At 33.2% G+C, this 17332-nt stretch overlaps 1 protein-coding gene across 1 annotated transcript in view; it reads left to right on the top strand.

The window, feature by feature from the left end:
• The window catches only part of NCKIPSD (NCK interacting protein with SH3 domain), a 1945114-nt gene that overhangs the window by 960787 nt on the left and 966995 nt on the right, over window positions 1-17332 (top strand). Inside the window, exon 5 of the mRNA XM_044078525.1 lies at window positions 2353-2894. Coding sequence (XP_043934460.1) covers window positions 2353-2894 — 542 coding nt within the window. The remainder of the gene's footprint in view (window positions 1-2352; window positions 2895-17332) is intronic.

The raw sequence follows: 17332 nt of genomic DNA, 5'->3' as shown, positions 1-17332 counted from the left end.
GTGCCATTCCACTATTACATAAATTGTTTATTCTGCATGTATTCTCAAAATTATCATTTATTTTTATATAGTTTGTTACTTCCCTTTTCTAAAGATCACAATTCTAGTCCCTTTAATTTTTACAATATTCAACATTTCAAGTGCAGCTGGTTTGGACTTTGATTTCCATTTTCTAGTTATTGCTTTTTTGTCAGTCACCAGAATTAAATTTAATAAAGCTTTACTTTGTCTCGGCAATTCAGATCCTGTCCCAGTTCAGAAGAATCATTTCCTTAGTTACATCCATTTGCTCACCCAGTATTTCTGAAATAGTACTCTGTAAGGAGTATTTTAAGTCTGTCGACTCATTCTACTCAAAATATGTATGTTCCCATTTACGTCTTTCTTCCCCGTAACACCTCCAACACTTGCTATTTACCTGAGGAAAAATTCTTTGAAATGTGCTTGGTGTGTAAAAATACCTGTGACAACACTTTCAAGTAAGTATCCTACACCTTCTGGAGGATATAGTTGCATACTTGGGACCCATGCACATTTCTACCCATTATTTCTTGATAAATTGCCTTCCCAGTCTCTCTTCTCATTGTTTTCTAACCTTCTCTGATTTATTCTAGTTATTTTCATGCAATATCGTATATGGTCTACCAATTATCCCCTTTTTAACAGCAGCTTGTGCTCCAGATTCAACTAAAAATGTACCAGAGCTAGTCTTTCACTTAGGATTCCCCTATCCATTTCTCTTTGCCTGTACTCTGATATTGACCTCTGGTAGGTAAGGTAGTCTCTTCCCTGCGGTCCAAATGTCTTCTTTGCTTCATCCCATTATATTACCTTTCCATATCTAGTTACTTTCTCCCAATACCTTTGTTTATATGCTAGTTTTCCCCAATGAATTCCAGACCCCACTTGCCAATTTTCTGTGCCTATAACAGTAGTTATCCCTATTGGCAAAATCTCCTTTTTCATTATCTTAGGGTTGAGAGGCTGGCCTAATGGTTAAGGTGTTTGCCTTGCAAGCACAGAGTGCAGGGTTTGAGTCTCACAAGGGATAATTGGCTAGGCTTAAAGTGTCTCACAAGAGCAGTTAGCTTAGTACTAACCTATGAACCTATGAATCATGTTGGCTTAGTTCTAAGAGTACTTTCTGACAGTGTATGAATATAGCATTTTGTGTGGCTGTTACTGTTCTCCTGAAGGATCTGCATCCAAAAATCCCACTCTCCCCTTATTTCTTGAATTCCCCTGTCCTGCTTGATCATCATCCTTTTCCACTTTAAATAATAAATGTATGCTTGTGTATGTATATAAGCCTTAATTGTTTAGCTGTAAATTCACCCCTTTGGATACAGCCCCCACAAGCAAAGTGTGTGGTGATAGACTGAGAAGGAGTCAGAAGGAAAGAGGAAAGACCAAGATCTAGAGACAACTAGTTTACCTACCATAGTAACTGGGGTCTGAAGAGGTAAAGGGTGCTGATACTGAGACCAGTTTGAACTGAGATACCATTGAATGTTTCTCCTGTGAAGTCTGGCAGAGAGGGAATGATGATGGTCATAGAAGCATGAAACCCAGAATCTTAACAGATTCTCTGATGGATGTTGGGTACTAGTTGGAAAATGTCAGGAAGTTGTCTCTGTACAATTTAACTTTGTCCTGTGGAAGAAAAGCCATGCCCAAGAAAGTATCCAGAAGACATCCCAGAAAAATACTGTTCTGTAAGATGGGATGAGAGAAGATTTCTGTAAAGTTCAATTGAATCTCCAGACTGAGCAGGAGTTCCTTGACACTTCTTGTGAAGTTTACAATTGTAAAACAGAGTCTGCAGATATAAGACAATCATTCAGATATGGTAGGGTTTCTATTCAGTGAAGTTTGCAGTAAGCAGTTTCTGTAGCCAGCCACTTTGGAGCTGTCTACCGCATCAAGGATGTTTACAAAGGGTAAGACAGAGAACTGATAATGTGAGACAGATAGAAAGAATCTTAAAAATTCTGACTTCCTTGCCAGTAGGAATGTGCTAATAGGCATATTTTAAATCTAATCTTACCATGAAACTGAGATGGGAATGAGCGGTAACAAGGTTTTGAGGTATAACTTTTTGAACTGTATGACCTTGATAGAGAGATTGAGAAAGAAAAGTTATAGAAGTGGAAGTCTTCTCCAAATAAAATATGTATTTCAGTGGGAACAAAATGAAATCCCGTTTCCCAACAAAAGTATTATTTCTTGCATCTCTTTAGTTATTAAAAATTTACTGCTAAAGTTAATACTGCATCTAAGTTTAAACTCTCTTGTTTTTTTATCTGTGTTTTCTTTTGCTAAGAATTTTTGCATTTATTTTATTTTATTTAGACTCCATGGAAATACCTTCCAGGTCTACGTCAGTTTCCTCAGTAAGTAATGCATCCTTGGATACACTGTACACTGGATCTACTGCCTCTGAATCTACTCTAACTGCAACTTCTAGCTCTGTTGAAACACCTCCTCCACTCCCTAGTAGAAGTCTGCACAGTATGGTAACACGCACAAATGACACTGGCTCCACTAGCCATGTGATGCAAGACTCTCAGTCACTTATCGCGTCTAGAGATTTGGGTTCAACTAAAAGGATTGCACCATCCCCACCTAAGGAAACTGAAAACCTTAGCTGTAATAGTCTTGGTGTTGAAAAAAAGTCAGTTTCTTCACCAGATAAATCATCACTGAATAGACTTTCTGCTTGTGTGCCAAAGACAATAGGAGCTGAGCTGGTAGAGCTAGTCCGCCGCAACACAAACCTTAGTTATGAACTTTCCCGCGTTGCCATTGGTGTGGTGATTGGACATATTCAAAGCACTGTTCCATCAACAGCAGACATCATGGAGCAAATTCTTCTCTCTGTAGTTGAAAGCAAGGTAAGACCACACAGTGGGTAAGAAAGATGGTCAGTTTCCTAATGAGACTGGAAAAAAAACAGGTAGTCACAAGAAGTAAACAGCCTGTAAGTACAGCATGGAGCATTATTCTCTAAATTAAGGAGAAGAGAGAATTTTGTTAAATTTGTTTCTGATGTAAAAAAAAGTGTTTAATAAAGCTTTAAGCAACTTTCGGTGCTTTTAAGATCCAGTTTTGCTGTAGAGCATAATAGTATCCATCACTGAACAGCATACAAATAATTTTCACAGCTTTAAAACTGTTATACATGGCGGTGTCACTAACAAAAAAAGTATTGCCGAGTGAAGTGCCTGAGAGCATTTAAAGCCATTCATTCCTCAGATGGGCACTTCACATTTGTCCACTGTCTATGGGGCTGTACTAAGTGCTGTAAAATACTTCTCTGTCCTACATTTTCCTCCCTGTAACTGGAAGTGCTTGGAGCAGATTAGGTCTTTTTCTGGTCATAGTTACTTATGTGAGCTTGACATAGATGTCAAGGATGGAGACTGGTGCATGAGGTGAATTTTTTTTACAGCCATATTTCACACATGTAATAAGCGGTTATAATCAGTGACATGATCTTCTGTTTATTGAACTAACTTTTTAGTTAACACCTCTTTTGTTATGCTCCCGATGCATTCTCCTGTGTTCTGTTAGAAACAATGCAGCTTTTTAATAACATGTTTTGTTGATCCATCATTTCCTGTGAAATTAACCATAGTTTATCTTCTAATTAACTCCCGTAATATTTATCTAGACTAATTGATAGTAGAGTGTATATCTTAAGATTTCAGAAAAGTTGCATGGCTGTTATATTAGCGTAGTAATCACAAATGGGAAGTGGTGCTATAACTAGAAATTTTTCTGTGATGTGGGTCTTGCAGATTCTGCTATTAGTGCTGTCATCAGCGCTGGTGTTGATTTCTACCATCACATTTTTTCAGTTGCTCTTTTCTGGGATATCTCCCACATCTGGCATTATTGGCAAGCCACCTACAGTATATCTGTGTGTTTACTTCAGTTTTTTCATTGTTCAGAAACTGTAAACTTCCGTTACACAGGACAAGCAAAGAAGAACAGGCATCTTAGAAGAAACTTACTAAAAGTGAAAATATTTAGAAACTGTAATGTTATAGAACTTGGAAAGTAATACAAAAGAGAGTTTTCAGACAAAAATGTTTTTAAGTTGTCTTTTATCAAGCAAATTGTTTTTCAGTGTTGGTTAGAGTTTGTATTTCTGTTGGTTTGTCAACAAGCAGTAATTTGTTATGTATTCTACACTTAATTCAAAAAGGAGCCATTGAATTGAAGGCATACAGCACAATCCTCTTGCATATGGTGCGCATTAATAGATTTTCCATTGCCAGAGGATACAGCTCTATGTCAAATGTTTTTATACTGTACCACAGTTGGTGTAGATAAAAAAAAGTTAAGTAGAATAGCTCATAATTTATTTTTTTAGCAACTCCAGTAGCCCTGTAAAAGAATGTACTATTCAGGTTGTGTACACTGTTCTGATAACTGACATTTATTGATGATATTTTTTACCTGTGTCATCTTTTCTGTTTGCAATCCATAATGCTTTCTCCCTTGTATTATCTCCATCGGTTTGGTGGTCCTGGGTATGCCCTTAAACTTCTACCTTCTAGTGATACGTTTTTAGCCACTAATACAAGTTAAATATTCTAGTTGTTTTCTACATGTTCCAAATCAGTTAAAAACAAAACAAAAAAATAACTCCTTGGTAAGCATCTGTGCTCCCATTATCCTATTGACCAGGCTGTGTGCTGCATTTTTAAAACCCAACAGCCTTGTATACCCTCAAAGTATATGGTTACAAATCCCATTCCCTTCCTCTTTATACCACTTAAGTGTTAGTGACCCTAGCACCACGCTGTTCATCTTGGCCAAGGTGTAGAAATATCAGTGGAGAGACTTCCACCCAAAGATTCTAAGATGTCTTAACTTAGTGGCATATTTTAGAGATTTCACAAATTTTCACCTATTTTTTTTCCTCATTCTCTCCTCATCACATCTGCCTGGTTTCAATAGTCCTGTTTATCTCTTACTTATAATTTCATTCATATTTGCTAATGGAGTTGTAGGGTCTGTTATGACAATTCCAATATCTGTCTTTCCCTCCATTTGTATTCTACTATCAATTTCAGGTATGAGAGGTGCTCTCTCTCCAGGAGGTTAAACTGGAGTTTAACCTCATTGCATTCTGCTGCTCTCCTTGTCCTTTGCAGCTGCTCTGGTCAACTCATCTGTTTTGTTAACTTACTCTAATTACACCATGCTTCTCTTCCAGGTCCCATTTGTTCCCTACTCAAACACACTCATATAGGCATCATCTCCTTTTACAGTATTTTTTTGTGTCTGGTCTTGATGTATTTGTCTGCTGTCTTATAGAGACTGTGTTTAGTGTGGTTATTACTATCATTACTATTAAGTGGAGTCCAGAAAACTATGCTTTCTCTTTCTGTCATGTCCTTTCCCCCTTCAAATTTAAGACTACCTTCCATTTGGAAGTATACAGTCTAATTTGCATAAACACATTGTCCTCAGCTGCCTAGCCTCATAATACCTTCTTTGTTCATGGAGCAACAGGAACATGTTCCATTTTATCTTTGTTCCTTGTTGATAGCATATGAATTCTTTAAGCTCCTTATCAATTAACGATCATATCCTGTCTTCCAGGAAATAAAAAGAGGCTTGATTTGTGTACAGCTCTGTTGGGACAATAGATATTTTGATTACTTGCAATTTGCTCTCTTGCTCGTATTGAACATTTTGCAATTCCTTTTATCTTTATAATCTGTTGTTTTTGTTTCCTCCAATATTTATTTTGCTACCGACATCAAGTCCACTATAGTCCATACCCCAAATATCTAATTTTTGACATTCCCACAGGTATGGAAATGGCCATACAAATTATGGGTGAGAGCTTAATTGAAAGCTGTAGTCTTATCCTTAGTTATTTTATATCCTGAGAACTTGTGAAAGTGCTTTTAGATTTCAAACAGCTTTGTTAATCTTTGATGTGAAGTTGTCCTGTCTTGCCTTCATTCTGTACTGATGTGTTCAAAACCGATCCCCTGTTCCAACTCAGCCATTTACTAAAGCTCGAGGTCTTCAACTAGGTCATGGCTCACCCTCCTATGCCATGATGCTGTAGGGCATTCCCCATATCTTGTTTGCCGCGTCTCATCTAGCTCTAGCTAAGTGAAATTGTTTTTTTCTACTTAAAATTTTAATATTTCACAAAAAAAAATCTTTATACATTTACTAGATTAATAATTTCCTTTTTTCTACGCTTGTTTATAGCGCTTTTTCTTAATATATGATGTTAGTTAGTTCTTGTTTGGCCAAGTGTTAAGCCTCACCCTATCCCTACTTACAATAAAAAGTGAGCTTTATATATATATTCTTAGGTAGAAATTGTTATTAGACTAGTTAGAAGCCTTTTGGTAATTGCTTAACATTTTCTGTCTGTCATCTGCTTGCAGTTAAGGCTAGTGTGTGTTAACTTAGATATTGAGCCTGTTTTAATTAGAGGGCTGTTTTTTCCCTTTTTTCTTGATGTGTGTTGTACTGTATTGTGTTAAAGATGTTGAAGCAGCCTAAAGAGACCAAACTTTCAGGGTTTATAAGGTGTCTCAAGTGTTCTCAAAAAATATCCATTACGGATGGACACACACTGATTGTTTATTATTTGGGGGCACTGCATTTACAGGAGTCTTGTTCAATTTTCCACTCCTTCAGCTCAAGAGTCCTTCATGAAAGAAGGAATAAGCTGATCTTTAAGGGCCTACTTAAGTCTATTTTTTCTGAAGCTTTAGAGCAGGGTCAAAGCCCTCAAAAAAAGTCAGTATCCCTCTCTCAAAAATCAGACACAGGCTCTAAAAGACCATCTTCTGCATCTTCTGATGGATCAGAACCATCTAAAAAGTTTCAAAAGTGTCAGAGTCCGTTGAACTTGTTCGACCTTCCACCTCGATTCCATGTCTTTCGGAACCGATGATGTTGCAAGTTAGGAGCCACTCACCTGCATTGGAGCTGGTTTCTCCTTATACTAAGGTCACCAATACTTCAGTCTGTGGCATCTCCAACCCCATCCTCTCATTCTTCCAGGAGCCTTTCAGACTATGATATGGATAGTCTGGTGCAGAAGCTATTGAGGACGCCAGAGCTGGCCAAAATTTTGTCTGAACCGACTGGACTCATCCCTTCTACATCGATTCCTCCTCAGACCCAGACTGTGGTCTTAGAGTCAGAATGTGTGGAAATGATAAAGATGGTGCCGTCGGGGCCGAGACCTACTTCAGCTCTGACTACCTCAGTGCCATCTGAGGTGTCTAGGCGCCGACACTCACCAGGTTGGATCTGGAGAGGATAGTCTGACCGAGTTTTTATTGGTTCTGAACTTGCCGCTCTGGGCCTCAGCTCCTACCTTGGTCTTTGAGCCTCCTCCTGTGGTGCCGGGAGGATCTTCAGGTTCCTTGGAGCTGGGGGGTTCCTCGGATTACGGCAGGGGGGCTTTAGCGGCTATGAGGAGAGCTTTGTCCCCACAGGCATCCTCTCTGTCAGATCCTCCTATTTCTCTCTCTAAGGCACCGGTATCTGTTTCTGCACAGCCGATCCCACAACAGCGTAGAGACCTGAAGCTTCAGGAAGCCCCAGAGAGCAAACCTCTCTCTTCCAGAACCTGTCCGAAATGCCCAACTGAAGAGGTGCCCTGAAAGAGACTATGTAAGAGGAACATTTGGACTCCCTGGAGGAGTCGCTCACATCAGACATGGACCTCAATGAATCATAAGGGTCCTCATGGTCGCCCTCTGAAGATATCTGTTTTGCAGACATCTTAGAGGTCCTTAAAGAGGCGGCTGGAAGTCCACCACCCCTCCTGACGAGGAGTCCATTTATGTGATGGCTTTTGGGTCTCGACCTTACACCACTTGGGTGTCTCCGCCTTTCAATGAGCTCATGGAATTAGTTTGTCAAAAGGTGAGAGTCTCCTGACACCATGGAACCTGTCCCTAGGAGGCCATATAAATTCATATCATCCCTGGAAGACGAGACTTTTCTCACTAAAGTTGTTCCCGTAGATGCTATGGTGGTGGCAGCAGCCACCAAAAAGGAGTTATCAGAAACATCTATGTTTGTCCATCCTCCAAACAGAGTCGCATAAGATTGACAGATACGGTAAGTGCATGTTCTCTTCAGCAACCTTTACACTATGGTCCCTGAATTACCTCATTCACTTCACCAGGTTACAGAGAGATCTCCTAAAGGAGCTTGGAGATGCTCTCCAGGGTTTTGTAGCTACGGGAGTGGCAGATAAAGTATCCTCCCAGCTCTCCACCCTCAATTCAGTCGTTAACTCATCCTTGAGGCTCATCTCTTACGCAGCTGATTGAGTGAGTAGGTCGGCGGGTTCAGGAATTGCCCTTAGGAGTTATTCCTGGATGCTCTTGTGTACCTTTGCAGAACCCTTCACGTCATCCTCCATTAATACCCCCTTTGATGGCTCATCACTGTTCAGGCCTAAAGTCAAAGAAACACTGACCAGGTGTGAACAGGAAGGAAAGACTGTCTGCTGTCGGAGTCCGTTTTTCCACACCTTCTAGACCCTATCCCAAGGGTCAAAAGGGAGGAAAAGTGGTTTCGAAAATCCCAGAGAGCCTTTCAAGACACACACGGTGAACCTTCCTCCAGGCTCAGAGGAGGAGGTAATAATGGAAGACGTTGGCCACATGGCATAGGGGGCCTGCAAAACCAGGGTGACTGAGAATCATTTTTCAGTAAGCCTTTTCAGCCCTCCTGAAAGGAGGCCCATCTGTACCCTTCTGGAGGCAGTCAGGGGTCACTTATCCTTGAACCCAGATGCCTGGCTAAAAATAACAAAAGACAAGTGGGTTACAAAGGATCATATCCAGAGGTTACTCTATACCCTTTTCCATGCCACCCCCACTAATGTAAAGGATTCTGGGGGTTCCACTCGGTCACAGGAAACAAGCAACCACAGTAGTTGCTAGAAAAGTCATCCAGCTGGTCTCCACAGACTAGATAGGATCTGGGACATACCCAAGGTTCTTTTTAGTTCCAAAGAAAACGGGACTGGAGACCCATACTGGATCTCAACAGACTAAACAAATCTGTAGAAAAGACAAAGTTCAGGATGGTTACACTGCAGTTGATACTCCCTTTTCTTGGAAAAGACAATCTTTTGTGTTCTATAGACCTCCAGGATGTGTACTACCACATAAAAATGGACAGGCCATCCAGGAGTCACCTTCACTTTTGGCTGGGAGCCAGTCATTACAAATTCTGAGCTCTGCCCTTTGGTCTTACTACAGTTCCCAGAGTGTTCACCAAATGTATGGCAGTGGTTACAGCTCACCTTAGGTGTTCAGGATTCCAAGTGTTTCCATATTTAGACTGGCTCCTAACTGCCACCACCAAGCATCTACTTTCACAAGCAAGAGAGACCACTTTGAATGCCTCTGGTCAATTAGGAATTACAATAAACTATGAAAAATCTGCCTTATTGCCATCTCAACATATCGTTTTTATAGGTTCATAGGTTCATAGGTTTATACTAGGCTATCTGCCCTAAGGCATTTATAAGCCTAGCCCAAATTTTTGTGGCTTACGCCACCCCTTATATGAAAAAATACTGTGCCCATTAGTTTGTTGTGCCTCTGTCCAGCAGTGACACAGATATGATTCCCGGGGTAAACCTACGATCTCCCATCCACAGGTCTAGATTTCTCTTGAACAGAGTCAGCGAGGTGCTCTGCCTCACATGGACCGGGATTTTATTCCACAGCATAGGGAGTCTCTGAGTGATAAATCTATCCCTCCAGCACGTCCTATTTATATCCGTGCTAAGGTTTAAGTCGCTTGCTCTAGTGGTTTTGGTGGATTTGGATTTTTGAGGTGGAGCATGTCCATTAATTCGGGTTGGACATGGCCTTGTATGTCAGGCACATGTCACCTCTGAGCAGACGGTATGCGACTGAATAGAGCTGGAGTTTCTTCAATCTGGCAGCATATGACAGATTTTGGAGTCCCTTTATCCTTTTGGTGAGGAACTTTTGGGGTCTCTCCAATTGCTGCAGATGTCGGGTGAGATACATCCCGAATGGGGCATTGTACTCGATCATTGGTCTGATAAGTGAAGAGTACAGGGAACAATGACCTCACTAGATCTGGATGTGAATCCCTTCATGATCAGGTGGGCAATGTAGAAGGTCTTTCTAACCACTTTAGCAATGTGAGTGTCAAAAGAAAGGCCACTGTCAACCTGGGTCCCCAGGTCCCTGATAACCTCTTCTGTGCTTAGTGGATTGCCACCTATATGGTAGCTTGGGGTTACCTTGTTTTTCCCGAAGGGTATGACTATACATTTTTTGGCGTTTAACTTCAGGCCATGGCTCTGGCACCAGCTATCTGTTTCCGTGAGTCCCTTCTGAAGGATATCCGTGTCCGATGCACTTTCCACTATGGCGCCCAGTTTGCAGTCGTCTGCAAACTTTGTCAGTTAAAGTCCTCCCATGTTGGCCTGTACTTCTGAGAAGTAGATGCCAAACAATAGGGGGCCAATGACCGAGTCCTGTGGGACACCACTTGTGACCGGCTTGGAGTCTGACACAGCGCCAGCAACTCTAACCCTGTGGGTTCTGTCCTTAAGCCAGTTTGCAACCCATCTTGTGACATATGGGTTTACATTTAAGCTGGTAAGTTTTCTACAATACCGAGTGGGGTATTGTGTGAAAGCCTTTGCAAGGTCAAGGTAGGCTGTATGGACTGCCTTTCCCTCATCAATGGCCTTGGTGACTGTTTCGAAGAAGTCGACCAAGTTCAAAAGGCATGATCTTCCCTTGACAAAGCCAAACTGGGTCGGGTCCAATGTCTGCAAGTCCCCTATATCTTTGTTTATGAGCTCCATTATGATCCTCTCCATAGCTTTGCAGACTAGACTTGTTAAGCTTATGTAGTAATTACCAGGGTCCGTGAGGCGCCGCCTTTGTGGAGTGGGACCACAGTTGCCGTACGCCACTGTTTGGGCACGTATCCTGTGGTAAGGCTGAGATTAAACAGCTGCCTTATGTGCGGGTTTAATTCCTCATTTAGCTTGTGTAGCACACAGCCGGGGACACCATCCGGTCCCATTGATGCTGTGTTTTAGCTTTAGAGAGCAGCTTTCACCTGCGCATTTGAGATGTCTGGGAGGCTACACTCGGCTGGGATAGTTATCTCTCCTTTAGGGGAGAGGGGTAAAGTTTGCACTGAACCTGTCTGCCAGTATGTTGGCAATGTCTGTGGGTTCAGTGATTTTTGTATCATTTTGGACTAATTCTGAGCATATCTGGGAGTTTCCACCCAGGTTCCTAACATAGCTGAAAAAGGCCTTATGATTGTCCTTTGAATCCATGGCAATTTTTCTCTCAAAATTGGCCTTAGTTGATTTTATGAGTGCTCGTATTTTTTTACTAATAATGATCAGGGGTGACTTCCCTTTTATGGATTTTGTTCTATCATGTAATAGCTTTCTCCTCTTATTGTAAAGTTTGTTAATGGCTGGGGTCTACCAGACTGGACATTTGCCCTTTGTGGAAAGAGTCTTGGTTTTATTTGGGATTGCCTGATCCATGCAGTCCTGGAGGTGTTCATAGAAGGCATTTGTAAGGGCTTCCGCAGCTTGGGTTGTGGTTTCTTCTGGCTCAGGGGCCTTGAAGGATACCACACCAGTCTTGAGTAGTGTGAAGTTTGCTTTAGAGAAGTTCTTCACTATGCCTTTATAGGCACAGAGTTAGACACTATTAGATGGTAAAACTTCCACCAGACAGGATACAAACCCTACAAGCACAGGTTTGAGATCTCCTCTCAAAAACAAAGATTCAAGCAAGGACAATTCTCAAAGTATTAGGTAGGATGGCAGCACTATACTCCCCCTAGCTCAGATGCACATGAGAATCTTACAGTGGCTCCTATTCACCCAATGGTCTATGCAGGAACTTCTGATGTCGCACCAGATAATGCTAACAGAATCTTGCAGAAGAGACCTACGTTGGTGGCTACATTCAGATCAGTTGACCTTAAGTCTTCCTTTTATTCTCCCATCCCCCTCTAGACACAGTGACCATGGATGCCTCCCAGATAGGGTAGGGGAGCATTGTCAGGGAAGGACAGCCCAAGGCACGTGGTAGGATTACGAGGCCCATTTGGATATCAGTGTCCTAGAGATAAGAGCGATGCTTCTAGCGTTGCAGGCATTTCAACATTCTCTTCCACTGGGAACACTTGCAGTTCAGACAGACAGCATGTCAGTTGTTTGGTATATAAACAAACAAGGATGAACCAGATCTTACCCCCTTTGTCGAGAGGCTCTGAGAGTATGGCAGTGGGTGACTTCCTCCCAATGCTTTTTGATAGCAACGCACATCCCGGGCAAATCCAACATGATAGCAGACAAACTCAGCAGAACAGTTCTAATGCCTCATGAGTGGTCCCTGAAACAAGAAGAAGCAGGGATGATTTTCTGAAAAAGGGGCCAGCCTTGCTGGATCTTTTTGCTACGTCAGTGAACACAAAATGCAGCAGCTACTTTGCCCTAATCTCCCCCCTCTAGGGGAATCCCCAAAGGGATACACTTGTACACGATGGGCCCCTGGGTCTCCTCTACGGTTTTCCCCCTTTTCCATTGATACCCAAAGTACTTCAGAAAGCCAGTGCTTTGGGAAGGACTTTTATTCTGATAGCCCCTTACTGGTCTCGCCAGATTTGAGTCCCCTTCCTACGGCCTTATCTTCAGGAAGAGCCTTGGATACTGGACGCAGTACCAGATCTCCTGATCCATTCATCGAGGGCTCTTCAACCATCCCTTCAGGCATTCAAGTTGACAGCTTGGCTGCTCCAATTCCAAATATAGCCAGGCTACAAAACCTTTCATCTGCAGCACAACATATCCTGATTTCTTCTCACAAGACATCTCCCGGAAGATTATATCTTAGCAAATGGAAGAGATCTTCAGTCTGGGCACTAGAGGATCATATTGATCCTTATTCAGCACCTATATCTTCCGTCCTAGAGTTCTTGACAAAGCTTTGTAATGACTGCAGCTACTATTCGAGTACAATTAGCAGCAATCTTAAATTTTCATTTTGGGAATGAAGGGCCAAACATGTCCCACAGATTATCAAAGGCTTTTCTGAGGGGCACTAATCTTTTGAGACCACCCATTAAGCCCCCACTACCACCATGGAACCTGAATTTTGTATTATCCAGAATAATCCCCCCCCCTTTGAACCTTCATCATCATGTGACTTAAAGTTCTTAACGTAATAGACCATTTTTCTAGTGGCCATTACCTTGGCTAGTAGGGTTTCGGAGTTATAAGCATTATCTGTAAACCCCCCATATATGTTGTTCCACAATGACAGGATGTCACTCCAAACAAATCCAGTCTTTCTACCAAAAGTATGTTCAGATTCCAACTTAAACCAGTCCATAGACTTACCATTTTTTTCCCCCAGGTATGGCAGTAAGGCTGAATATATGCTTCACCAACTTGATGTTCATGGATAGTTGTATTTGTATCTACACAGAATAAAAGAATTCAGGAAAATGGATCAACTGTTTGTATCCTTTTCAGAGTACAAAAGAGGTCTACATGTAGCAAAAACTACTCTGTCAAGGTGGCTGTCAGACTGCATTTTGTTCACTTACAAGTCGTAAATAAACAGCTACCAGACAAGATAAAAGCTCATTATTTAAAAAAATTTTTAAAAAATTTTTTTTTTTAAAAAAAAAAAAAAAAAAAAATTTTTTTTAAATTTAATATATTTAAATAAAAAAATTTTAAAAAAAATTTTTAAATTTTTTTTTTTAAAAATTTAATTAAAAAATTTTTAAAATTTTATTTTACTCAAAAAAAAAATATTTAAAAATTAATTATTTTTAAAATTTAATGTTTTATAAGATTTTTTAAATAAATTAAAAAATTTTAAAATTTTTAATTTTAATATTTTAAAAAATAAATATTTTAAAAAATTTGTTTATTTTTTTATTTTAAAAAAAAATATTTAATTTGTTAATTAAAATTTTTTTTGTTTTTATTATAAAATAAAAAATGTTTAAAATTTTAAAAATTTTATTTTAATTTTTTTTATTAAAATTTTTAAATAAGAATTATTTATATTATTTTTTAAATTTTAAAATTAAATTAATTTTTTATTTTTTTAATAAATATTTAAAATATTATTTTTAAATAAATTATATTTTATAAATATATTGTTATTAGATATATTTTTAAATTTTAAAAAATTTTTTAAATGATTTTTTTGTAAATTAAAAAAAATTTTTTTTGTTTTAATAAATTTTTTATAAAGTTTAAATTTATATAAATTAGAAAAATTTTTAAAATTTTATTATAATAAATTATAATAAAAATTTTAATTAAAAATTATATATAATATATAAAATAAAATTTAATAAAAAAAAATTTTTAAAATATAAAAAAAATATTATAAAATAAAAAAAAAAAAAAAGAATAAATAATTTTTTTTAAAAAAAGAAACCATTTTTTTAAAAAAATAAAAAAAAAATTATAAAAAATTTTTAAAAAAAAAAATTTTATTTAAAATTTTAAAATATAAAAAATATTAAATAATATAATATATTTTTAAAAAATTTTTTAAAAATAAATTTAAATTTTTTTTATATATATATTAAATTTAATAAAAAAAAAATTTTAATTTTTTAAAATTATATAATTATATAATAATTTATAAATTTATAATTTTATATAATATAAAAATATTATTTTTGTAAAAAAATTATATATAAAAAATATTATAATAAAAATAAAATTTAAAAAAATATATTTTTATATATAAATTATTTTTTTATAAAAAAATTTATAATAATATATTTTATTTATAAAAAAAATTTTAATATATATATATATATATATTTAAAAAATATTACAAAAAAAAAATTTATTCAATATTTTTTTAAAATAATAATATAATAATATTAATATTAAAATTTATATTTTTTTTAAAATAAATAAAAAATAATATAAAATAAAATTTAAAATTATTTTAAAAAATTTTGAAAATAAAAAAATATTAAATAATAATATTTATTAATTTAAAATAATATATTTTATAAAAAACCATAAAAATAAAAAAAAAAAATTTATATATATATAAAAAATATATAAATTTTAATATATAATATTTTAATAAAAACAAAATAAAAAAAATATTTTTTTTTAATAAAATTTATAATAAAATATAAAAAATAAAATTTAAAAAAATAAAAAAAACCAATATAAAAAATTATTAAAACAATTTAAAAAATTTTTTAAATAAAAATATTAATATTCATTAATATTTATTATATATTAATATATTATTTATAATTTTATTATATTTTTATATTATTTTTTAAAAATAAAATTTTATATTTTTATTATATATATATAATAAAATTTTATATATATATAAAAATAATATTTAAATTTTTTAATATATTAATATTTTTTACTTTTTTTTATTAATAATAAATTTTTTAAAATTTATATATTATACATTTTAATAATAAAAAATTTTATAATATTATAATATATTTTATATATAATATATTTTATATAAAAAATAATATTTAAAATAATTAAAATTATAAATATATATTTAAAAAAATTTTTATATATTTAATAAAAAAAATTAAAATTATTATATAAAAATTTTTTTAAAAATTTATTAAAAAAATACTTTTTAATAATAATATAAAAATATTATTTTATATTTATTTTAAATATATATATTATATATATATTTTTTTTTTATAATTATATAAGTTATAATATAATTTTATATAAAAATATAATTATATATAATATCCCAAATTTTTTATTTTATAATAAATGTATATATATATATATATATATATATTTTTTTATATATATATTATTATATATGTTTTATATATTTTATATATATATATATATATGTATATATATATATATATTTATATATTTTTTATTTATAATATATATATATATATAAATATATATATATTATAATATATATTAAAATTTTTAAATAATATTGTGTTAATAATTATTATAATAATAAAATATAAAATGTTTTTAAAATAAATATATATATAATATATTATATATAAAAATTATATATTATATAATTTTTTTAATATATTTTTAAAAATATAAATTTTAAAAATTTTTAAATAATAATTTATTTTAAAAAATTATAAATTATATAATATAAAAAAAATAATAATTTTAAATATAAAAAAAATATATAATATAATATAAATATATATAAATATATAATATAAAAAAAAAAAAAAATTTTATATATAAATAAAAAATTTTAAAAAAAAAAATAATAAAAAAATTTTATTTTATATAATAAAAATTAATAAATATTAAAAAAAAAAAAAAAAATTTTATAAAACACATAAAAATAAATATAAAATTTTTATTTTATAATAATTTTTATAATTAAAATTTTAATATATTTTTTAAATATTTTTAAAAAATTAAAATTGTTATATAATATTATATATTTTTATAAAATTTTATTTTTTATTTTTTTTAAAAATTATTTTTTAATAATATATATATATTTTAAAATTATATAATTTTAAAAATTTAATAATATATAATAAAATTTTTTAATATAATATATTATTATAATATATAAAATTATATAATATTATTTATATATTTTATTATATTATAATATAATATTAATATAAAATTTTAAATTTTTATTAATAATATATTTTTTTAAAAATATAAAATAAAAATTTAAAATAAAAATATTTATAAAAAAAAAAAAAAAAAAAACAAAATAAAAATTTTATAATATTATATATAATAAAAAAAATTAAATAAATAAATGTAAAATTAATTTTATATATATATAATTATTTAAAAAAAATAAAATTTATAATATAATAATATATTATATAATTATATATATATATAAAAAAAAAAATATATATAATTATATATTAATATTAATATATATTATATATATATATAATTATTTATATTATAAATAATAAAATTTAATTATATTAAAAATTTATATATATATATATATAATATAAAAAAAATTTTTTATATTTATAAAATTTAATTTATTAAATAAATAATATTATTTAAAAAAATAATTTAAAATTATTTTTTTTTTTAAAAATTTTTTAAAAATATTTTAAAAAAAAAATTTTTTATTATTTTTATTTAAAAATTATATAATATTAAAAATTATTTTTTTTTTAAAAAAATAATATAATATAAAAAAAAAAAACCCAAAATTTTTTTAAAAATGTATATATTTTTATAATATTTTTATATATATATATTTTTTTTTTT

The sequence above is a fragment of the Protopterus annectens genome, chromosome 7.part1 (assembly GCF_019279795.1).
Source record: "Protopterus annectens isolate FY-2018-M chromosome 7.part1, PAN1.0, whole genome shotgun sequence".
Lineage (NCBI taxonomy): Eukaryota > Metazoa > Chordata > Ceratodontiformes > Protopteridae > Protopterus > Protopterus annectens.
Note: the sequence above shows the minus strand (reverse complement) of the source record. Positions and strands in the feature narration are given on the sequence as shown.